At 39.0% G+C, this 25,613-nt stretch overlaps 1 protein-coding gene and 1 pseudogene across 6 annotated transcripts in view; one reads left to right on the top strand and one right to left on the bottom strand.

Moving 5' to 3' along the window:
- Positions 1–25,613, top strand: part of TBC1D19 (TBC1 domain family member 19) — a 113,641-nt gene that overhangs the window by 53,443 nt on the left and 34,585 nt on the right. For all 6 annotated transcript variants that reach the window (XM_037044742.1, XM_037044735.1, XM_037044728.1 and 3 more), the window contains 5 exons: positions 5,798–5,836; positions 7,579–7,691; positions 11,859–11,933; positions 15,732–15,794; positions 23,942–24,026. In XM_037044742.1, the coding sequence (XP_036900637.1) occupies positions 5,798–5,836; positions 7,579–7,691; positions 11,859–11,933; positions 15,732–15,794; positions 23,942–24,026 (375 nt within the window). The remainder of the gene's footprint in view (positions 1–5,797; positions 5,837–7,578; positions 7,692–11,858; positions 11,934–15,731; positions 15,795–23,941; positions 24,027–25,613) is intronic.
- On the bottom strand, positions 21,676–23,529 carry LOC118985839 (prostaglandin E synthase 3-like; annotated as a pseudogene).

Genomic DNA, 25,613 nt, shown 5'->3' with positions numbered 1-25,613 from the left:
GCAGCCACTCCTGGGTGCCTCAGCATGAGCTTTCTGCCCAGTAGAGAATCAGGTGTCTAGGTGGCCACCGGATTGCCAGGGAGTCCAGGCCCTGTGTGCCCAGAGAGTCACACACAAGTTCATGACCTTTAGCACACCGTGATCCCATTTGTTAGAAAAGGTTAAGAACATTTTAATCTAAGAACCAAAGAAAGCTTTAAGCAAGAAAATCTAGAAACAGAGAGTAAAACTTTAAGACCAAATAAAAACATGTATTAGATTAGGCCTCCATTATAGTTTTTTTCTTACTTTTTCCCCTTTCCTTTGTTGTTTTACTCTCTTCTGCTTGTTTAACATATTCTCATGTGATTATTTAAATTTTAAAATCAAACCTCCTTTCCCCCCTTTACTACTGAATTAAGGTGACACAGGTTGACAAAACGATACAGTTTTCAGGGGCACAGTTCTACAACACCTCATCTGTTCACTGTACTGTGTTCACCACCCCAGTCAAGTCTCCGTCCATCACCAAGTATCCCCTCACACCCTCCAACAGCTCCCTTCACCCCCTGCCGCCCAGCAATCATCACATTGTTGTCTGTGTCCATGTTTTTCCCTGTCCTTTTTTCTTTTTTGCTCAATCCCTCTGCCCCTTACTACCCAGAGCTCCCCCATCCACCACCCAGCCCTGCCAGCTGTCAGCCTGCTCTCTATCTAGGAGTCTGTCATTATTTGCTTGTTCATTTTGTTCATTAGATTCCACATATGAGTGAAATCATCTGGTACTCGTCTTTCTCTGACTGGCTTATTTCACTCAGCATAATGTTCTCTGGGTCCATTCATTCTGTTGCAAAGGGTTAATATTTCCTTTTTATGGACAAGTAGTATTCCATTGTGTAAACGTACAATAGCTTTTTAAACTCTTTTTTTTAAATGGGAAGGAAAGGAATTTATTGTTTGTTGAGTACCAACTTTGAACCAGGGAGCTTGGTATTTCACATACAAATCTCATTTTTCAGGATAGGTGTTATTTTTAAATTTTTTAAAATAATTATTTTAATGTTGTTCAGTTATAGTTGTCTGCATTCCCCCCCCCCACTACCCCTCCCCCTACCCCAGCCNAGGAATTTATTGTTTGTTGAGTACCAACTTTGAACCAGGGAGCTTGGTATTTCACATACAAATCTCATTTTTCAGGATAGGTGTTATTTTTAAAATTTTTAAAATAATTATTTTAATGTTGTTCAATTATAGTTGTCTGCATTCCCCCCCCCCCACTACCCCTCCCCCTACCCCAGCCAAACCTACTTCCCACCCAAACCTCCTTGGTTTTGTCCATGTGTCCTTTATAGTTGTTCCTGAAAACCCTACCCCTCATTATCCTCTCCCACCTCCCCTCTGGTTCCTGTCAAATTGTTCTTAATTTCTTTTTTGCTTGCTTTTTTTTGTTGTTGTGTATGTTCCAGTTAAAGGTGAGATCATATGCTATTTGTCCCTCACCTCCTGGCTTGTTTCACATAGCATAATGCTCTCCAGTTTCATCCATGCTGTTGCAAAGTGTAGGAGCTCCTTCTTTCTCTCTGCTGCATAAATTCCATTGTGTAAATGTACCAAAGTTTTTTGATCCACTTATTTACTGATGGGCACTTAGGTTGCTTCTAGCACTTGGCTATTGTAAATTGTGCTGCTATGAACATCGGGGTGCACAGGTTCTTTTGGGATGGTGTTTCAGGGTTCTTAGGATATAATCCCAGCAGTGGAATTGCCAGGTCGAAAGGCAAATCCATTCTTAGTTTTTGGAGGAAATTCCATACTGTTTTCCATAGTGGCTGTACCAGTCTGCATTCCCAGCTTTTTTAACTCTTGATATAATCCCAAAGAGTAATAAATTGAAAATATGATTAATAAAAAGGGAAGGAATGGTATAGCCAGAAAAGTTTTCCTCTGAAGTAGCACGAAAGGGCTCCATTGCTGCCGCTGCCACCACCAGGGCTCGAAAACAAACAAGCAAGCAAAGGATGCACAGGGCAGGGGGGCGCGGGGGGTGCAGGGCCGCCCACAGGAAGGGCCGGCCCAGCAGCGGAGCCGTGGGGGCCACGGGGACTTGCACGGGCACTTGGGCACACATGTACCCCCACGGCAGTGGGTGCCATTCTGATCCTGGTGGACCATTTCCTTTCTCTGTGGTCCTCTCTAACCCTTAGTTTCCTCATGTTACATGGGACTAGAAGTGCTCTTTCTATAGGATTATTAATTTACATCATCAGTGGTGACAACACCAGCACTTGTATTGAGTCCTAATGTTCAACAGAAGAAAGCATCTTATGTAACTGCCCTATACTAGAGGGCAGCCTGTTCTAGGTACTTGGCACCCTCTGAGGTGGGCAGAAACTAAGTGCTTATTCCCAATGTCACAACTAGCAAGTGGCAAAGCTGAGACTTAAATCCAAACAGCAGGCTCCCTGTAAACCTGGTGCACTTGACAACCAAAGACACCACCACCTGTTAATTTGAATAGTGGTGGTAGGGGTTCCACAAGCAGACAAACATCCTTTACCCAGAGAGACAAAAGCCCGCACCAACAGGGAGCGCGAGGCTGCTCCCGGGTCTAGGTTGAGGGTGAGGACTCTGGAAGTGGTTCAGGGTGGGCTTTTCTGGTTCTGGGGTATGGAGCTCATGTCCGTGGGAAGGCACAGAGCCCTGGAGTCCCATGGGGCAGGGGACCGAGCATTCCTGCTGGACTGCAGTTTGTGTACTTGAAACTGAACTTGAATCTGAAGCTCAGTCAGAGAGGTCTCAAGCTTGCACTGGGAGGAGTAGTTCCAAAGTTGAGTTTGGGGGCTGCGTTTTGGAGTTCACTGGAGTTGGAAGGGTCTTGAGCCACGTGTTGGATGTGAGTTTGGGAGCTGTGGGGATTTAAGACCAGGGGTGTGGGTGTGGGGGAGGTGCAGAGCCAGACCGAAGGGAGCAGTGAAGTCCCCGGAGCTGTTTGAAATGAAAGTTTTGGAATTGAAAAAAAAGAAAAAAAGTAGCACAAAAGAAAATTAAAATGTCAGTGAACTTAAAATAATTTTATCGCTATTGCATTTAAAGTGCAATGATGTATGAGATCTAAATTTGAAAAAGTGAAATAATGTACAAAGATTTGAAAATAGCTGATGTGTTAAAGGACTATGTTGTTTGTCACATAAAAAACGAATGGCTTGTAGAAATATTTACTAGACAGCTTTAGCTTTACTGTTTAAAGTGTTGCATGTGGGGAGGATGGGGGGTGGGACGGGATGGGAGTAATAGACAGAAAACTGTACTTGAAAAATAATTAAATAAAAAAATTGGAAAAAAAAATAAAGTGTTGCATGTTGGCTCATCCACATCAGTCAGTTATGAATTTCTTGTTTATATCCAGATATCTTGGATTCTATTTTTGCTATATATTCAGGAGTTTATTTGTTATTTGTATGAGCATACCATAAATAATAAATTCTGATATGAATTTAATTTAATGTGGTACTTTTTATTGAAATAGCTTTAAATTTGGCCAAGTAATTTTAAAGCATAGGTTAAATATTCTTCACATGCCTCTTTAATACAAGGGGATTTTTCAGTAATCTTCATTTGAATAAAATGTTGTAAGTAGTGTTTAAGGAGAGTTTTATATCAATATTTTGGTTGATTTTATTACTATACTTTTACACCCATTAATTACTTGGCTGTTTTCTTCACTAAATCACCGTGTGACTTTAGGTTTACTTCTATTTTTAGCTAAAGTACATCTGGAATTATGTTCAGAAATTAAACCAGTATATTTTTTCAATTTGCCAATTATGTTAAATAATGTCAGACTATTACCAAAAAGGTTAACTAATTGCTGTTGGAGAATCTAACAAATCCAATTAACTGCTCCTCCGTACTCCTTCCCGGTGGTGGGGAGAGGGAGGAGGGAAGGAGTTGAGAGCCTGAGTGTCTCTGGGAGGTGGGAAGAGCTGAGAGTTCTCTCTCTCGATTTTACAATTCCTTTTTGTTAGTTTTGACCTAATTTTTAAAATACCTTCTATAGAGATATGACACACATACCGAAAGGGACACAAATCATAAGTAGACAGATCAGTGGATTTTTACAAAGTGGACACACTTGCGTGACCTCTGACCAGATCAAGAAGAAAATATTGTCAACATCCAAAAGCACTTTAGGCGCGCTTTCAGACTCTGCCTCCCCTACCCCCTCATGCCATGGGGAACCACTCTCCTGGCTCCTGACGTCACAAGTTTTGCCTGTTTTTGTACTTTGTACATGTGAGATCATACAGTATGTACTCTTTCGTATTGTGTGCAGTTATAGCATTCCTTCTTGTTGCTCTGTGAATCAATCGTATGAATATACCGCCTTTATTCATTCTGTTCTGGACCATCTGAGTTGTTTCCTCTTTTTGGTTATTATCAGTAGTGTTGCTGTGAATAATTTTGCATATACCTTTTGATATATATGTGTGTATGTATTAGTTTTATACCTGAGAATGAATTGCTAATAGGATATGCCTGTATCCAGTGTTAGTAAGCCAAATAGTCTTCCAAAGTGGTTGTACTAGTTTACACCCCCCCTGCCTTTGTATGAGAAGTTCGTGTGCTCCATTTCATTTGCATTTCTCATTGTCGGCCTTTTTCACGTCAGCCGTTGTAGCAGCTGTGTATTTCACACAGTTTTAATCACTCATCTTTATAACTAATATAGTCAATCACCTTTTCATGTTTACTGGTCTTTTGGATCTCCTCTTTTGTAAAAAACTTGTTCAAATCTTTTGCTTATTTGTGTCCATTGTCTTTTTCTAATTGACTTACCAGGAGTTCTTTATGTGTTCTGGATACGAGTCCTTTGCTGGATATGTGTATTGTAAATACATTTTCCACGCTGTGACTTTCAATGCTTTTCACTTTCAGTGGTGTCGTCTGATGAACAAAAGCTTTTAAATTTTCATTTGGTCTAGTTTATGAGTCTTTTTTCATTGATTTGGTATTTTAGAAACAGATCTTTGCTTCTTTCATATAATCTTTTTAAATGCCATTCTATAGTGGAACTTTAACCGATGTAATATTAAGGCTTCTAAAATTAGATTTGCTTTATTGGTGGATTAGAGTGGAAGTGGGACTTTGCAAATGAAGCTGTCAACATGGTGTTTTCACTGGGGTGTAACTGACACGCACTGTTGTATTAGTTTCAGATGCACAACATACTGAGCCGGGCTTAGGGTACACTGCAGGCTGACCACTGCACCGTCACCGCACCCCCCTGCAGAGTCTTCCTTGAGATAAGAGCTTTCAAGATTTACTCTCTTAGCAGCTTTCAAATGTGCAATAATACACTATTAACTACAGTCACCGTGCTTTACGTGACGTGCGCAGGGTTTATTTATTTTATAACTGGAAATTTTTACCTTTCTACTCCCTTCACCCATTTTGCCCCCACCTCCACCCTGACATCTACCAGTCACCCAAAATTTTGCCTTTTTTTTTTTAGGAAAAAAAAGATGAATGGGCAGAAAGGTTTTTGTGTTTTGAGAAGATACTGTTTTATTTTAACAAAGGAAAATTAGTTTGTCAGTTATTTTCTTCTGACTAAATATACTTTTAAAATTTCTACAAACTTTAAACAACTTAGACAAAGGATTTTATGCATATAAATAGAAATATTATAGTTTTCTACAGAGCCATTCAGCTTAAAATGTAATTAAAAGTATCAATATCAGAAAAATTATACCCATTGTTCTAAATGTGGCTGTTCATATTTATGTTTAATCATTTTATTTTCTTTGATCACTTGTAGAACTTTTTGAAAATGAGCATGTACGTATTGGGCACAAAGGTAAGCTTTTGATTATATTTATCATAATTTCTGAAACTGAAACAGCCCTAAGTGAATGTCTGTGTTGTATACCCCCAGCTGAAATGTAGTCTTTGAAAACCTAAAACCTGAGAAGGGAGAAATGTTTAACTACATAAATACTTCTATGGGAACCTTTCAGACAAGGGGAAGTACATCATTCTGGCTTCATCAGTGAGTGTCAGAGGAAGAGGCACACAGATGGTTCGCTAAAAGGAAATAAATGCAGACGCACATTCTTCAAGGATGTTAGCTTAATCCATGCAGCAGTAGAATTTAATTTCAAAATCAGAGAGGCAGGTTCTCTCTCTGATGCACCCACACACTTCTCATTAGTGTTAATGGAAATATGCCCCGGCCTGAGGAGAAAATGTAACTGTCGCGCTGTTTGTAATGGAAGACTTAATAACTGAAGCGGCTCCTAGTGTTCTGGGAAGTAATTATTCCCCATCTTCTGAAGATTTTTTTCTTTGTTTTTGTAAATGCTGTTTTATCTTTGAAATGTGAACTACAAATAAGTCTGTGTCAGAATGAACTTTCTGTGGCAATTATATTGTCATATTCTAAACTCTCTGATACAATTTTTCAAAGTCATATGTAGCTTAAAAACTTCATTTGTATGATTTAGTATCTTTGTAAAACACAATTGCAAATTAAAATGTTTTCTTTTTAAAATGGTATATCTCTTTGCTTTGGTTTGGTTTGATCATTTTCACTTAATATAAGATTTTTCCCTTTTCTTTTAAAAAGAAAATATAAGAAAACAGTGCTGTTAGACAAATGTCAGAGGTTGTCTTGTATGTTTGTTTTGTTTTTTTTGGAAGAAGGGGCTTTATTTCCAGACTTAACTGGTATTTTCATTAAAGAAAACAAAAGTGAAAATGAAAGCCAAAGTATAATATATTGATTTTATGAACTTGACTGCTCATGAATAATTTTTGGCCTTCTTAAAATGTTAGCAGATCTTTTTTATTTTCTTTTAAAAATCCCTGTTCTCGGCCCCGGCTGGCGTAGCTCAGTGGATTGAGCGCGGGCCTGTGAACCAGACGATCGCGGTTCCATTCCCAGTCAGGGCACATGCCTGGGTTGCAGGCCTGTTCCTTGCAGGCTAACTCCCAGCAGGGGACGCACAAAAGGCAACCATACATTGATGTTTCTCTCCCTCTCTCCTTCCTCTCTAAAGATAAATAAATAAATAAAATCTTTAAAAAAATGTTATTAAAAAAAAATCCCTGTTCTCTGTTTTTGGCATATAACTAAAAAGTCATCTTAGAGATTTGATATCTTACATCTTTTATAATTCTTAGCCAAGTAAACATTTCAAATACCATAGTAATTCCAACATTCTACAACATTCATGACTTACTAGAATATTGCACAAGAAATTTAGGGTTTCTGGAGATATGACTTCACTTGATCATGGGATCCAAACACTGTTGCGCATGTGCAGCCCTGGTTTCAGGTGCGCGCAGCCGCAGATAACGCGAAGCTGTCTCCAGCTTGGCAGCCACCGCCCGCGCCAGGCCACACCTCGCAGGACAGGGCGGTAAATAGCGCCGCTCACAACGCGGAGCGCGAAAGCAGGCTGTCGCTGTCGTGGCAGAGGTAAATACGTTAGGTAGAAAGACGGAATGGTAACTTCCCCGAGGCTTTTTAATGAAAGACTCCAGGGTTGTTTCTTACATTACGACGTGCCTGATGAGCTCTTCGTGGACTCTCGCCAGTGCTAGCGGAACAGGACAGCGCCGCCGCGCAGCAGTACGTGCGACAGGGCAGCCCCACGGCGCTGAGAGCGGAGCTGTGGGCCCTGCTCTTGAACGTTTCCAGTCGGCCCGAGGTGAGAAGACGGCAGGACTAGCCAAATGTCTCCTGCTGGTATTTATTTTTCAAAGACAAATTATTTTAAGTGGGAATACTTTCGGTTTTTAGTCTGATGTCTTCCGTCTTTTTTGTTTTTAAAATCACTACGGTTTTGAGTCGAAGACAATTATTAACATAATTCAGTCACCATGCTTAACGTTGAAATTTTTTTAAGAATAGCTGGTGTGAACTTAGACATAACAAAACAGTCAGTAGAATTTTAAGACATGGAGTCTGCCGATTTAGGTCGTGAAGGCGTGTGGCAGCAATGGAGGACGGCAGCTCAGTGTAAGTAAATGGGTACTTTGTCACTGCAGTGACTTTTTATTTGTGGTCCTCACCTGAGGTCATGTGCATTGGTTTGAGAGAGAGAGACAGACAGACAGACATCAGTGCGAGAAGGGAACGCGGATCTGGTTGCCTCCCATATGCGCCCCAACCATGGATCAAACCCACAAACGTGGGGCGTGGGACGGTGCTGCAACCAACTGAGCGACCTGGCCAGGTCTATAGTTATTTTTCAAATATGTACTATTTTCACGGTTATAAAAGTTGACAGATTATGTGGGAATATTATTTAAATATAAGAAAATTTTATTTTAGGAAATATAATGAATATGAAGAGAAATCACCAACAAACAGTAATAGATTTGATAAAGAAAAATTACACAAGACATTGTTTTGAAGTATTTTTAGTGGGGACTTTTTTTTTGTAAATCATTCATTTAAATATTTTAATAGATGCAAACTACTAGTTCCCTAGCCTAGTGGTTGAAAGCATGGGTGTTAGAATTATCTAGTCCTGGTTTCTACTCCTAGTTCTCCCGACTTACTTGAAATATGTCACTGAGTGAGTTAAATTTTTTTCAAACCTCAATTATACTTAAACCTAAGTAATACTATTTATACCCCAGAGTGGTTGGGAGAATTAAATGAAATAATGCTATAAGTCTTTTAACACACTGCCTGATATCAGTGGTCACCATTAATGGTAGTAATAATAATAATTACATATTGCATGTAATTATGTTAGAAATTAATTATAATCTATAATCAGCTTTTAAGAAGTCTGATATCATTATTACAAAAACTATACTTCTAACCTTTATAGGTTACTTATGCACACGTGTGTGTTTTAAACCTACGTCTGTGAACAACACTGCCTCAAACAACCTGCTTCTTTTTGAAAGAGTAAAGCTTGTGATGCATTTCAGGGCTGTTTTAGACCAACTGATATTGTCAGTTTTGCGTGGTGATGCTTAGAAGTAACAGTTCAAAAAATAGATCTGAGTGTGTGTCGGGCAGTTTTGTAAGTGTATCAGCTCTTGTGGCAGTGGTTGTAACTCTCGTCCTGCTCTCCTTGGGTAGGTGACCTGCTCCCTTCCTAGATCAGGGGCGAGATCGCAGAGGAACTAATCACAGCCATTTCAGAACAACTTTCCAGAAATGTCACCTTAGAATGAAAGTAGTAATCCTAGATAGGGATTGTTTATATAATGATATAAGTGGTTTTTTACACTTGCATCTTGGGAGCGAAGAGTCATCTTAATTAATGCAAAATGACAAGTCTGTAAATAGAAATTTATATTTTCAGAAAAGTGATACTGATTTTGTTGAATAAAACAATTTCCATCCCTTACTCTTATTTTCAGCTATAATAGTGTGACCTCAATGAACTATATAGCAGTTCCAAAGTAATTGTTGGTGAAATGAGTTGAGGGGGAGAATACTTCTTTTCCAGAATATTAAATCAGAGGTTTTTGTTCACCCACTTTTAAATCACTTAAAATGTGCTACACATACAAGTGCAGTCAAAGTTGAGGTGTCAGAGAGATAAATGGAACATTTTACATCCATAAAACAGTTTTTAAAAATTTTACCTCAATAAAAAGACTTTAGATCTTATGCTTTAAGTTCCTGGTAATTATGTAGTGCTTTCACTAAAACATTATCTAACTTTGATTTTTTTCTCTTATGTGTGTCAATATATGTATATTTAGAAATTATTCTTCATATTTTAAAATATTTTGCATAATATAAGCTTGATAATTCAAAAGAAGAAAAATTTTTATACTTTTCTAGGGTATTTGTTTACTGATAAAATAGCCAAGACTAGTGTTAACATTTAAGGTTTTCTTTAGTGATTCCTTTATGAGATTCTTCATTTTACCCGGTCCACAGCAGTGCCTGACCTTGATTTTCCCAATGACCTCACTTAATCTTCTGAGTGCCTGCTTTTGACCTTCACTCTTTCCGACCATACCGGAATGCCCTCCTCCTACTGAGAGAAAACAGAAGTCATCATAAGAAACTAATGATGACTAGCAAATTCAAATTGAAAAACATTTGAAACTAACAAATCCCTCCCACCAGACCTGTAAACTTAGTTACATCAGCACTTGTTCTTGCCTCCTCTACTTTTACACCTGAACTTTCGAAAGAAAAGACTATGGTGGATGCTCTTACTTCCTTAATCTCCTTAATTACTCACTCTACCATAGTCTGGCAAATGCCCCCTATGACTGGAACAGCAGGAGCCAAGGCAGCTGTGCGACAGATACTCATCTTTTCCCCAGACGACCCTGTACAACACCTCTTGCTTGTTTGAGGAACTGTCTTCAGGAAGAATCACACAGATTGGTGTGTGCTCATGGAGCCAAGCAGTTTGGATAGGGGAGAAAACCAGGGCTAAAGGAGCTAAGACATGAATGGAAGGATTTGGAGGAACACAGGGGTCAGCTAAAGCAATGAGATGATATTTCCATCTCTCTTCAACACAACTACTACCCACTATATTCATTTTCTTTAACCTTTACTTTGAGTGTTTTAACCTGATGCTTGACTGGATTACATTCTCAAGTCCCTCCTCCCTCTTTCCTTCTCTTCCTTCTTCCACTTTTCTCATTTCCTCCCTTTTTCTCTCCTTTCTATCTTCCCTCTCTTCTTCCTATTTCTTATTCTCTGTTAGATTAAACAGCCTAGTTTTATCACTGTAGAAAATTAATCAGATTTTATAGTATTATGGGACCATATTCTAATATAAAAAACTGATGTCTTTCATATGCTATATGACTACTTCTACTACCAGTAAATCGTCAGGGATAACCATCCCTGGGATGACTACTAGTAAAAGTAGTAAGTGTGTTTAAACTTTTTATTTTATAATAATTTGTGTATAAAACAACTGTGAGATACACACACACGCACATACACACACACAATGGAATACTACTCAGGTATAAAAAAGAAAATTTTACCCTTTGCAGCAATATGGAGGGACCTGAGAACATTATGCTAAGTGAAATAAGTCAGAGAAAGACAAATGCCCTATGATGTCACTCATATGTGGAATCTAATGAACAAACTGAACTAAGAAGCAAAATAGAGAGACTCATAGATAGAAAACAGGGTGACAGCTATGGGGGTGTGTTTAACAGGGAGGGATTTAGGGAAAAGGGAAAAGGACTCATGGGCACAGAGCACAGGGTGGTGATTGCAGGGGGAAGATGGATATAAGGGGGATAGATGTAATAGAAAAAATGAAATAAAATGCTTGAGTCTTTAAAAATGTCAAAATGAAGTTAGCTATGTATTTGTTTCTTGATTAAAAATTGTGTTTAAAGAAAACAAAAAGAAAGGCAGTAGAATAGTCTTTCTGGTTTTGGTGTGGGTTCTAGGGCCAGGTTCCCTGGGATCAAATCTTACTACCTCATGGCCTGCAACCACAACTTACTTTTTTCTCTGGGGCTCAGTTTCTCAAATGTAAATGGGAACAACAATCACTGAACCATTGTATTTTGCTGGTATGGAATTAAATGAGTTAACTCATGTATATCGAGTGAAACAGTTCCTGGCACCTAGTTATTACTTAACAACTATTGTATTTGCTATTAAAGTTAAGTTATAGTTAATCAGATTAAGAAGCATTGATTGAATGCGGAGCCAGGTCTTGTCCTGAGTAACAGGATTAGGTATAATTTAGCATCTAGTACTGGCCAGGCATGGAAAACGTAGTTTTGAACATAACGAAGTCCCTGTCCTCTTAGTGCTCATAACACTGTTAATGATTCTTATTCGGCAAAGTTTGAGCTGACTTTATGAATGTGATTGACCTTTAATTTTTTTGTTTTACTTTTTACTCCAGGATATCTTGTACTACGAGCAGCTCAAGACCAATGTGATACAACATGACCTTTTGGTGGACAGTCTAATTTATAAAGTAAGTAAAAGTTTTCATAGTTTTTTCATCTCAACATTATTATCATTAAAATACTTTTGAGAGTGTTTAACATGCAGGACCCGCACTATGTGTGATGATACATGCCAACCTGGGAAAAGTATATGTAAGTGACCCCTGTATTTACCCAGGTAAGGCTGACCTTCAGAGTTCGCGGGCTCCGTCCGATGTGACTTTTCGCTTTGAAGCTGTCCTCCTGACTCCTTCCTGGTCCTCCCAGTTTTTGATCAAGAGAATGATAAGCGTCTCTTATCCTTATAAATTCAGGTTTACCCCACAAACTAAAAAAGCAACTGAAAGAAACATCAGACTATAATGTTTTTTTATTTACCTCATTCTTTAGGATCTACTTGTTTGTTCTCTAGTATTAAAGTCATTTTTATTTTTAATTTCTTTAATTTCTAGGCACATGGTTAATCACGTCTCGAGTGTTATAACAGGGATACATTGAGTTTTTGACTTTAGGTATCTGACAGGGAGTTAAGATGTAGATGCTGTAAGCATGATATAGGATATCAGTGATTCAGGATTAATAATTAGGCTATTTAAAACACTTGGATTTTAAATTTAGAACTTGTATGGTAGAGGAGAAGGGTATAGTATTTCAAGTCTCAGAAACGGGGAAGAGGACATTACATTGAGGGCCTGAAGACATGTCTGGGAGAATATGACGACAACTGGCCTTTGGTGGCCACTCGCTATGCGCCATGCAGCGTTCCAGCTCTACATAGGGTGCCATTTGATCCTGACAGCTACCTTAAGAGTAGCAGATACCAGCATGTAGGCTATAAATGATAAATGTATTTTTTTTCCTGGGGAAAAAACTTGCATTGTACAAAATCATGCATTAAGTATAATAGAGCTTATGGGAAAAATAGGGTTGGGGTAGCTTTTGCAACTTGTAACCAGAGCACTAACAAAGACAATAATTGGTAACTTGGGAGATGAATTGTATAGCTCAGGCAGGCTGTTCCTGCAGAAGCGGCTAAAATGTACAAAAATGCTGAAGAAGAAGTGCTAAAATAATGCAGATGGAGGTGGTCGGCTGAGCTACTGGGGCTGCTGCTAAGGGGGGCATGGAGGAGATGCAGAAAGGCTGGGGTGTGCCTTTCTGGAGAGGGGGCCACCGCGCAGTCATTCATTCTGAGTCTTCTTAGATACAGTTAGAGGAATCTGGTGCAGCAGCCGAGCTGAAGGCCTTTTCCATTCCCAGTTATAATTTCTGCTGTCTGGGCTCTCCTTTTTTTTTTAAATATTTATTTATTTTTAGAGAGAGGGGACAGGAAGGAGAAAGAGAGGGAGAGAAACATCAATGTGTGGTTGCCTCTCATGTGTCCCCCACTGGGGACCTGGCCTGCAACCCAGGCATGTGCCCTGACTGGGAATTGAACCAGTGACCCTTTGTTTCACAGGCCCACGACCAATCCACTGAGCTACACCAGCCAGGGCTGGGCTCTCCTTTTGAAAGAAAAATTGTATGTGAATTGACACAAGCCCAAGTGATACTGACATGGTTCCCTTACTGGCTTCATGCTGACATGTGTTGTGATAAAAGAGGAAGTACTGTTATTTTTAGCATTTTACACAAGAGGAAACTGAGGTAAAGGGGGATTAAAGAAATTTGTTTGAATTTACATGCTGAGTAGCAAAGTAAAGATTTGAATTCAGGCAATGTGACGTCTCAACCACACCTTTAACAACTATGCTGTACAGAAAGCAAAGATTAAGAGAGTTAAGAGGATACAGTCTTTTTTGTTGTTTTGTTTTAAAGACTTGTAAATTTATTTTTAGAGAGAGGGGAAAGGTAGGAGAAAGAGACGGAAAGAAACATCAGTTGGTTGCCTCTCTCATACCCCCAAAGTGGGGCCTAGCCTGTGACCCAGGCCTGTGCCCTGACTGGGAATTGAACCCAGGACCTTTCGGTTTGTAGGACAGCACTCAACCCACTGAACCACACCAGTCAGTGTAAGAGCATACGGTCTTCTGGTGAAAAGTTTTGACTCTCACAGGGTTTTACATAGATTTGGATCATCAGTACAACTATTAGCTTTGTGGTCGTGGTTGTGCTCAGGCTGTTATGTGAGCCACAGCATGAGAGATCTTTTGGCTTTAAGACTGCAGCTCCTTTCCTATTCAGGTGAGAAGACACACAAGAGAAACTCAGAAAACCACGGCATGCTAGCGTGAGAGCTCTCTTTACTGCCACTATGCAGTTCAGTTTGAATCAGTAAAGAAAATCTGCTGTGAGAAAGAGGTGGACAGTTTGTGTCTGCTGAACTAAATAGAAGTTTTGATAGAATCAATCCAGACTGCCTACAACGTGAACTTTTTAGGAAGAAATCTGTCTCTGATTGTTCCTAATTTGTGTTAGTTGAGCTCTGCTGGTCTTGTTGAAACAACCCCAAACATTATTAAAGTCAGTCCTTGAGGGAATGAACATTGTAAAAAATTATTTGAAGTTTCATTACAGGTCCCTTTGGCAAAGACTCATTTTTAATTTAACTGGAAAAAAAGTCAATTATTTTAGTAGTTAAGGGAATAAATGGAAAAGCAATATTAAATATAGAATATTGTCAAATCCTCCCTAAGCTAAATTATTAAATGTTTTTTTCTCTGGACTATATATTTTTAAAGATTTTATTTATTATTTTTAGAGAGAGGGGAAGGGAGAGAGAAAGGGAGGGAGAGAAACATCAGTGTGTGGTTACTTCTCATGTGCCCCCCCACCGAGGAACTGGCCTGCAACCCAGGCATGTGCCTTGACTGGGAATTGAATCGGTGACCCTTTGGTTCGTAGGCCAGCACTCAGTCCACTGAGCCACATCAGCCAGGACCCTTTTTGTTACCCCCTAAAGGTAACTAATTTTTCTCTAATATAAAAATTAAATACCAAAGAAAAGATTTTGTTGGATAGGGATAAGCTTGGAGATGCACGAGCCATTCTAACAGGCAAAATGTTTGGTCTCCAAGAACCAGTTGTCACCCCCTTAGAGGCACTATCGTCCCTGTTGAGAGTGCGTGTCTCTACCTCTGCCCATGTCGTTTCTGACAGGAGACTGGCCCCTTTCTTTTCTCTGAATCTGTGTCTTTAAGTTTTGCCAGACTTAACACACATTCAGATACCTCCAGCATCATCTGATTTCATCTTCTCCTTTTTGGATGCTTTGTTTAATAGCACAGTTTAATTTTGTAGACTAAGCAATATTATCAGGATTTTCTTCAATATTTCTTTGTAATTGTTCCCATATTTCTACGCTGTATGTTTTTTTGCTGATGTGATTGCACTTCTTAAAGATAAACATTGTCTTATTTTTTGTCTGGAAATAAGTGATGACTTGTAAGTGAATAATTACAAAGGCTGAAAGATTTTTGATATTTCAAAGGTATGGCACCAAGGTGGACCTGAATAATAGAAGGTGAGGTTGGAACAGTAATTTGGGGCCAGATTGTAATGGTTGTTTCTGGATGTTATGATTACATCTGCTTTTTCAGTTTTAAGTTACCTAAATATAGGTTAAAAGCAGAAGAAATTGAAATAAATACTAAGGAATTACTAATGAAACCTAAAAAAAGTGCCAACAATTTGATGTAAAATAATATCTCATGTTCTATATTAGTCAAGTAAATTTAGAGCAGTGATTAAGTTTTAATTGAGAATTTTATAACTATAATAAATTAGTAAAACCAGTTTAGTATTCTTTCTAGGCATCACATATATGTGTTAGTAGTATAGACATATTTATGTAGGTTCTTTTCAGTAGTCTCTCCTTTTAATTATAGGATGTGAAGTTGACAGCAAGCAATGATGATTATTATTTTGTCTTTGAAGATTATTTGTATCAGGTAAGTTATAAAATTGAAATATATAATGTCTTTGTTTTAAGTTCTCTGACTCACAATGCTTTGGGAAATCATTCTCACATTGTTAACTGAATCCTCCTGAAATGCAAGCCGTGTTTATTTTTTCTCAAGTTAAATGGGCTAAGTTTGGGATAAGGTTAACTTTTGTTCTTGTGTGGGACTGGGGAGCAGAGCTGAGAGTTTGGACTGCCCCTTTTGGTCCTGCCCGCTGCAGCAGGAGATGTGCAGGCACAGATTTTAAACTGGGTGTAGAGTTCACATTTAAGCCACAGCGAGATGTTTAGAGAACGCACTTTACATAGTAGTTGTCTATTAAAGGTGTTACACAGATGATTAAATGATTTGATATTTGCTGGATGTCATGATTGCCCTTAGACCATTTCACATACTGATACTGTGGATGTCGGCTCCTTACCAAGGTCTTTTTCTTGTGTACTGAAATAAAAATATATTATCATAAATAGAACATATGCATACAGAATTGCCTGGATGATTTTTTAAAGATCACATATACTTTGATTCTGTGTGATGTCAATATAAATGTCATGGAGAAAATATCTAGATGCCACTCAGCATTTTTACTTGATTAGATGTAAATAAGATCATCTGGATTGTCAGGTTTCTCTTTGGCAGTAGGTCTGGGGGTATTCATCTATTTTTAAAAAAAGACAGTTAAAAGAAGAATCTCTCAAGAAGGTTTAATTAATCATACATTCCAATAACTGAAGTCCAAAAACTTTATAAAATTTATCTATAAATTAAAATTTGAAAGTACCTTAGAAACATTTGAAGAGAATTGCAACAATTTCAAATATGCAATTAATTTTTTACTTTAAAAAAATAGTAAAAATGTAAAATCTCATTCTTTTATATAAATTTAGTTTATTAAAAGTTAGAAAAAGAACACTAAGCCATTTTAGTTTTAATTGAAATAGGTAATTTAAAGCACTTGAATACACATGTTTTTAATAACCTGATAGAGTGTCTCTCTGGGAACAGTCAGGATGATTGGGCTTGTGTTGGGTGTTAATCACTGGAGGTCTTAGAGACGGATCTCATTATTTTGCAATAGTTTAATATCTAGAAGCAGATGTGCTCTGAAAATGGAGATAAAAATGTTCCAGAAATAAAACAAACTTTGGAAAGTACAAAAATCTAAGTTTATTTACTTATGTAGCTAATATGTAGTTGGGGGCTGACTTGTCTCTGAGAAAAAAACTTACGTATGTGTGTATGTGTGTGCATGTGTGCATAAGACAGACAAAGGCTTTTTATCATTGGTTACAGACTTTCCTTTGGCTGAGCAGCCCAGGAGCATGGCTGCTCAGTGGGGAAAGGGTTGGTGAGAATGCAGTGCCTCAGTGCTTCTGGCCATGTTCTGGGTCTAACCCATCTGTTGAGTTTGTGCCAGCCTACTAGGTGGCATGCAGCAGTGCTGTGTCCACATACAGCTGATAGAAACACAGCGATCCCTCTTTAAGGAGAAGTGGGACCCTGTGTTTGCTCCTGAATGAGTCGTGATAGTTACCCACATTTTATAGGCAGCAACACTGAATATTATAGAAGTGGTGTTCTGAGTAATAGGTTAACTTTTTATCATTCCAAAATTTAGCTGGTTTTTATTTTGCGTGAAATTCTTTAAAAAAACTTAGGGGTGTTAAAAGTCTTAAATTATGTGAGAGTTTTAAAATATGTTCAAACAGAAGACTCCTCCTAGTCCATGGAAGAAAGTTGGGTAGTGTGAGTATCATTTTCAGGTTCCAGTACTTAACGTCATCATGACAGACTAACTTCTTGTCCAAAGTACATAAAACATTCACGGGAAAGAATTCTGATACAGTGAAGGGAAAGCGTGCGGATTCACTCGTTCTGGTGTGTGACAAATCCTCTATCATGTACTTGGCTTAGGTGGCGTGTGCTTAGCAGCAGTACTGACACATTAGAGCGTGTCAGAGTTACAGTTAGTTAAGTGTCATTGGTGGAATTTAAGAAAGACCCAGATGCAGTCACATATCTTTTATTCATGTATCCATTCAGTCAAATTAGTGTCTGTTTTGATAAAGGCACTGTAGTAGGTGCTGCATAAGATGATGTTATTAAGCTCACATTTCAGTGGAAAATGAGGGGAAATGCAAATGCATAATTATAATTTGATAATTGTCCTGATGGCTCTGTAATTTGTCATGTTCCACACAAATATAGTTAAAGGAGAAATAAATTCTGGGAGTGATGCAGTTTAGTGGGGCTTCAGAATAGAAATGTTGTAAGAAATGTCTGGTTCTCAAAGGCAGGGAATTAGGAGGAGAATGGGAAAAACAAAAACCATACATAAGCCATGGGCGTGCCGTGACAGGTGGAGAGATTAGCTCAGCATGGCAGTGCCCGCTGAGCAGTTCAGGTTAGTGTCACTGTGCCCTTGATAGAGAGCAAGGTCTGTGTGGATAAACAAGAGGGAGCGAATGTGAAAGACTTATCAATAACATGGTCTGTCATTAGATCAATTCCACGTAAGTACAGGTTCAACGGCCTTGCCCCTCTCCCACTTTCTGCTAGCGATTGCTCGGCAAAACCCTAACCTTGCCTAAGTACAACTCTGCACTAATTCTGTGGCTGTAGCATGTGTTTGCAAGTGGCTGGAGAGAACATGCAACCATAATAAGTATAGATTTACTTTAAATTTGTGACCACTAACCTCAAGAGTTCTTAGTTCTGCCCAGCAATTCTACTCCATTTCCTAGTCCACTTTTCCATTCACTCCCCTAGATGACTTTTAGCACGTCCTCCTTCCTCAAACCTTTGTCTCTTCTCTCTCGGCTTATGACTTTGAGTCCTATTTCTGAAAAATAAATGAGTAAATAAAGCTGTCCATAAGGACCCCACGCACACTCCCACCACCACGCGTGCCCCACCTACCTGCATATGCACCGTACACTCAGCTTTCCCTGTTCCATGCATAAACTGCCCTTTCATTTAGGATGAAGCCAGTCCCTGCATTTGGCCCTCATCTCCCCTGGGAACTCAAAAGCAGTGTAAGCATAGTTTTTCCCCTGTCATTTTCTTTATTACTTGGATTACTCCTCTCAGTGTATAGATATGCTGTTACTCCTCTCATCTGAAAGTCAAAGCAAAGTAAAATGAAACAAAATTTTTTCTTTATCCTATATTGGATATAGTGTATCCTTTCCAGCCACTGCCCCACCCTCTGTTTCCTTATTTAGCAAAACTCTTAAAAATCATAGATATTACCCTAGCTGGTGTAGCTCAGTGGATTGAGAGCCATTCTGCGAACCAGAGGATTGCGGTTCAATTCCCAGTTAGGGCACATGCCTAGGTTGCAGGCCAGTTCCCTGCAGGGGACGCACAAAAGGCAACCATACATTGATGTTTCTCTCCCTCTCTCCTTCCCCTCTAAAGATAAAGAAATAAAATCTTTAAAAATAAAAAAAAATCATAGATACTGTTTCCAGTCCCATCCTCCTATTCTCTTAAACACTCCTTAAAGCAGACTTTTTTTTTTTTGGCTCAACTGCTCTGCCAAAGGTTCTGAGTGACCTCAAATTGCAGAATCCAGTGGGCCATTCCCACTTCTCATCTGACTTGATCTATTTGGTCATTCAGTTCATCGTGCTCTCTGCTTGGTTCTCCTTGATTTCTTCACTCAGCTTCGAGGACATCATGGTTTCTGGTTTCCTTACCATTCACAGTCACCTCCGCCGCTTTCTCCTCACCTCTCTGTCCTGCTTTGGAGCGAGCGCCCCAAGGACAAGTCCTTGGACCTTCCCTGTTTTTCATGTTCTTGCCCTTAGTGATCTCACCTATTCTCATGGCTCTAAATACCATTTATGCACTGACAATTCTCACTGCTCTATTTCTTTTTGGACATCTCCCTTCAACTCCAAGCTTACCTGTTTGCTCCTAGGGAGCTATCCTTGTGCCAAAAACTGTACCACACTAAGCTCATTTCCTGACCACTTTCAGGTCCCTAGTTAATATGGAAAACTGCCACTATGTACATGTGGTGTGTGCATTATCCCTGCTGTCTGCCTTATCTTTCTCCATGGCACGTAACACCAGATGACATACAATATATATTTTGGGCTTTTTCCCCTGAATCCCTTCATAAAAACATAATCACTATGAAGATGGGGACTTAGGTTTTCTGTTGTTGTTGTCGTTGTCATTTACAGCAGTATTTTAAGTTCCTAGAACAGTGGATGCCACATATTAAGAGTTCAATACATACTCATTGGAAGGAATGTGGAAGGAAGGAGCTATCAGGTAGAACCAGGAGGATTTGGGTGACTGGATAAATACACAGGCTGAGAGAGACTGGAGCATGCAGAATGAGCAGGTTTTCAGGCTCCGGGTAAGTCCAAGCACGGTGTTACTAGGAACTGGGGTTAGAAACAGGAAGGTTGTATAGGTTGGAGGTTAGGACAGAAAAGGGAAAGATTTTACAAGTGTATTTTTCTTGATAAGAATGTCCTAAGAGCTCTGATTGGTGTGGTTCAGTGGGTAGGGTTTCTTCCCACCAACTGAAGGGTTGTTGGTTTGATTCCCACTAGGAAAGGTTCTCCCATTACATTGTATTTAGAATTTGACCATTTCCCCCCACGTTTACTACATTGCAAGAGGGTTCCCAGGGAAGTAGACTCAGATGGGGACTTGCACACCCAAAAAGATAAGCTGACATATGTTCCCAAAGGGAATAACCAGGAGTGTCTGAGGAACAGCACCAGTGACTTTCATAATTTGGGTGAGTATAGAGAAAGTATTATAAATCAAATGTGGGGAGGGGCTTGTTGCACGGGAAAGAAAATATTGGTGGATTTGAGCATATAGACATTAAAAGTGTCTCTGTCAAGAATAATTAACAGATTATTTGAGCAAAGCTATTTGTAACATATAATTAGACCAAAGATGAGAATCATTAAAATACAAATAATTTAAGTAAATCAATAGATTTTTAAAACATTTAATTTTATTTTTTAAGTCTTCCAACAGTTTATTATAAAGAATATAGACATTAAAAAATCCCCACTGTCATGAAGGTAAATTGGGGTTTTCAGCCCTGGTACAAGCTGGATAAAAAAAAAAAAAAGAAAAGAAAGAAAAAATCCAGTTGTGTGTTAACATCTTTTCACCCGTGTGCCACACTGACAGTGCAAATACAAATTTGGTCTAAATGTACAGACTCTCAAGCAACAATGTGTAGCTTTCTTCATCCTCGATGCTCAGAGATGCGAAAGTTCAAGGGCCAAACAACACCAAATGTACGGACTTCAAAAGCCATCTAAGTTAGAGCATGTACTAGTTTTAGCTGAGATACAGTTAGAATACTGACAGGTTATCACTAATGTGCAGTAATGTGAAGTAAATATTTTGAAAAATATAACTTTAATGGGACTATCCTGAGGAATATACCAGAGGAACAGATTACCATTTTAGGGTATCAACCAATTTGTTTCAGCCAGTTTGAGTCCATATACTAAAAGCTATAACTATCTTTCCATTATCCAGAGCTCCCTTATCATGTCAGTATCTATGTTATGAAGTAAAGGAGACTTAGGTAAAATGTTTTTATTTATCACAACTGCTGTATCAATTGCTTAGGACCTTGGCAGCATCATGAAGTCTGAGAAATGTTCATGCATTAGGTGATTGCCTTACTGACTCAAAATTGCCCCTACAATGGGACATACCAGCCTTAGTGAAGCCTTGAAGAAAACAAACAGGTTGGAAAATGGGTTAAAGGAGGCAAATGCAGCGTCTGCCTTTAGAGCAATCAACTCAGAAATTCAGTGATGAAATCTTACTGAGAAGTTCTTTTTCTTTTCTCAAAATCCAGTGACGACAACATTCCTTACTCCAGATCTGGCATTTTTTTATCATCGCTGTCTTGTGAATCACTATCTGCTCCATCTACTTCTGGTAAATCTACATGGTCATCACCACCAAGTTGTTCCTCATCTCAGAGAAACAATAAAATTAGACACGTCTTCATCCGAATCATCTCCCAGTCTTCTTTCCATTTATTAAAATCCACACTTTGCCAATTAAGCTTTGCCCTTTCTTTAGTTAATCTTGGCCATGACAGGCCAGATTCTCCTTTTCATAAAGAGCATAAAATTGATCTGTCCATTCTTTCATGCTTGGAATCATTTGGATCAATACAGTGAAAAATATCAATTTCATTTAGATGTTTAAAATTATTACTTCCTCCAAGACAACTGAATGTAAGTTTGGATTTTTCAAAATTTACACTAATATCTTTACTGTCTTTTTAAACATCTTTAACATCTTCACTGTCCTCAACACAAAATTCAGTGGAGACATAGCCCCTGTGATTGTACCACTTTGCAGAAGCAGGTTGCTTGTGAACAGGGCAGGAGGATGGGTGAATGGGTGGGTGGGCCTCTTCGCTGGCAGCTGCTGGACAGTGAACTAAACTCTGGTAGTGACTCTGGCATTTTCTCCCTGGTGCAGCCTCTTCTCCGGCCTCTTCTTGCTTCCCTCAGTGGACAGTAGCAGCAGCTGGCCCCACCTGGCTCCCCAGAATGCCACAACATTCATTTTAAAATAGACTAAGATGATAAACTGAAAAATAAAAGAAATGCAAATGAGTGAGTGTTCACCCTCATTAGTAATTAGAGCAAGAGGCCATTTTTTTAACCTGTAAGATGATGATAACTCATTTCAATGAGAGTAGGCGAGACTGTGTATGATCTTACTGCTGGATATGTTTAAATGAAAGAAACCCTTTCTGGAGAGCAGTTTGACAATGCGTATCAAAAGGTTTTGGATTTAAAATGCTCATCACTTGACATCCAGTCCAGTTTTAGAGATTTAACTACAGGTGAACCTAAGTACTGGCTATAAGGATGTTCCCTGCAATATTGTTTGTAGTTTGGGAAAAGTGGAAATTATTAAATGACTAACAAAAAGACAAGTTTAATAAGCTATTGTTCATCCATGTAATGGAATATTCTGCATGTTAAAAAATGTGGGTAGGGAATATTTATTTTATAATATTGAGAGAAAATGCATTATAGAATAGTATGCATATAATCTTACTTTGTTTGAAAAATTTACATGTGTGTAAAAGAAGAGTCTGAAAGAATATACATCAAAAGACTAACAGTGGTGAGACTCTTGGTGTTTCTCCTATTTTGAAGATCTATATTTCTAATTTTATCATAAATATATATTGCTTGTATAGAATTTTAAAATACAATAAAAATAAATCAGTGGCAGTAGTGGGTACACATTCCACCCTTAGGCCTGACTGATATGTGGTCCTCATACCTGTGCTTCTAAAGTGGCCCTAACTTGGACCCACAGTTCCCCTGTTCATTCACTCTTACTGCCAGTCCACCCCTGACTTTGTGTCCCTGTTCTGTTAACTGGGCTTCTCCCTTTTCCAGTCGTTCCCAATGTCTTTTTCTAGTGACACCTTCAAATGCCAGGCCCAATAGCAAGACCCAGATTTCGCGTCAATACTTGCCTTCCCAGGGATGAGCCCCCTTCCTAGAATTCCAAGCTGGTGTGAGCAGTCTGGTCCCTCCTAATGGGCATCCTTGATTCAGGGGGACTTGCCACATTCCACCCGCTGGTAGGATGACCAGCTTCTAACGCGTACCAGTTGGGCTGCCGCTTGTTCTGCTGTGGCTGCCGTCCCTTCTAAATATCCTGAGCTGTCTCCCCCGCACCCTGCCATGCCCCACTGCCTGCAGCTGCATGCCAGCAATGAGCCTCCTTCCAGTTGCTGCACTTACCAAACTGCTCAAGGTCACTGTGGTTCCCTAGGGCCCCACATATTCTTGTCTGTTAAATTTTTTCTAGGTTTTTCTCCTCTCACCTACAAAACACAATAAAATAACCAACTGGTAGTTAGCAAGTTGCATTTTCTGCTGTTTTTCAAGGTTTCAGAGGTGAACAGGAAGAAATCTTCAGGTGAACGTTGGCCATCACACCTGACATTCACTGTTACACTACACAGGCGAACACATAGAGGGCACTCTCCCCATTGAGACCCACAGTGGGGAGAGCCTTGAAAGAGCCTCCCAAGCAGGAAATAGGCTTGAGTTAAACAGTGCTTAATTGTTTGTTTTTTCCGATGTTATACCCAGGTTTTACTTTGTTTTTCCCGGGATACAACTGTGTTGGGTCACTTTGCATACAACAGTGCTTCACCACCGAAATCATACATCCGAGGTAAAATTTTAGTAACGTAAAGGAAGTATTTTTAACACATTATCATACCAAGACTCTTTGCTCTATTGCTGTTTTTCTTATCTGTTGGCTTATTTTCCCCTTTATGAGTTTATGACAAGTTTGCTTTTTCTAATTCTTGTATGTTCTGTATTTCTTCTACTCTACAACACTTAAAATTTTGGTATGATTTATATGCTAATAGCTCTCTAATTTCTATTTTAGTGCTTCCTCCTCCTCTTTACCACTAGCTGCCTATGATATATCACTATTTTAATACCCTGCCACCCCCTGGCAACTGAACTGATTTCAGCTGGAACCCTTTCCCGACACCCTGCACTAGAAGCTGTTGTCTATAGCCCCTCTGCTGTTCCCGAAAAGAAGGCGTTTCTCCTGCCTCTCCTAGTTCAGACTGCCTGCCAGGTTCCTCCTACCTGGCCCTAGGACAAGCCCACATCACCTGGCACTGGGTTTAGGCTCCGCCCCCATCTTGGGGGCTCTTTCTGTTCCATTGCTTCTAAATTGAGCCTCTTGTTTGTTTCTTTAACACGATCTCCTAAAAGCCTGGTTGTACAACTTAACTGTCTAATGGAATCACCTCTAGACTCAGCCAAGATTTAAGGCCGTCCATCAGTTGTTCCTCACTAACTTCCCTGTCTGTATTACTCGGCACTACCCCATAGTCATTCTGGCCTCCTCCCCCAAGAGCCTAGGTCCTTGGGGAACTAGCATGCCTCTCACCAAGTCCATCAGTCCATCATTAATTCCCTCTCCTCTAAACCTCTAAAACACTTCAAACCTGTGCCAGGAAATTTACCAAACATGTTCCAAATATTTCATGTTTTAGTCTGGATTATAAGCCACATGGCTGAGGGACCAGGTCTTATATATTTATTCTGTTTGCCGTTTGACATCTAGCCCAGTCTCAGGTACCCAACTGCATCTCTCTCTCTCTCTCTCTCTCTCTCTATTTTTCATTCTTCCATTCTTCTCTAACATACAAAATCAGTCCTGTTGTCTCCATCTTAACTTAAATATCATGGTTCTTATTCTTCATCTTTTCTCTGCCGCCACCCCCAATAAGAACAACAATTTTTTTAATTTAAAAATATTGCCTTAAAGCTCAGGGCAAAATTGTATGTGGCTTTTCAATAGACTAAAGGCACTAGAAAAACAATATAAAAATAAAAACTTACTAGAGATATTAAGTGGAATGTGGGAAAAAACTCAGAGCCTTAAAAGTTTCAAGGAAAAGCTATTTTAAAAAACACTTTCAAACATTTGTGAGGAATATACTTTAATTTTTTGAGACAATTCTGATTGAAATATTTAGCCTCATTCTTGAAACATAGAAACTCTTTTGGGATTCAGAAAATATTACCACCATATAGTTAAAGACATTTAATTTTAACTTTTCAGCACTTTCTATAAAAATGTAAACTAATGAGGCATTGCAAAGCTGAGGACTTGCTTTAGTGAACACATTAGAATTGTTTATAATTAGCAAGACAATTCTAAGCTTATAAATAGATGCTTCTCTTTTTAAGAAGCTTGAAAGCATTTGTTTTTTTAATTATTTTGTATTGCTTA

Source organism: Sturnira hondurensis, unplaced genomic scaffold (assembly GCF_014824575.4).
Source record: "Sturnira hondurensis isolate 20B ecotype Veracruz unplaced genomic scaffold, ASM1482457v3 Scaffold0000780, whole genome shotgun sequence".
Taxonomy (NCBI): Eukaryota; Metazoa; Chordata; class Mammalia; order Chiroptera; family Phyllostomidae; genus Sturnira; species Sturnira hondurensis.
Note: the sequence above shows the minus strand (reverse complement) of the source record. Positions and strands in the feature narration are given on the sequence as shown.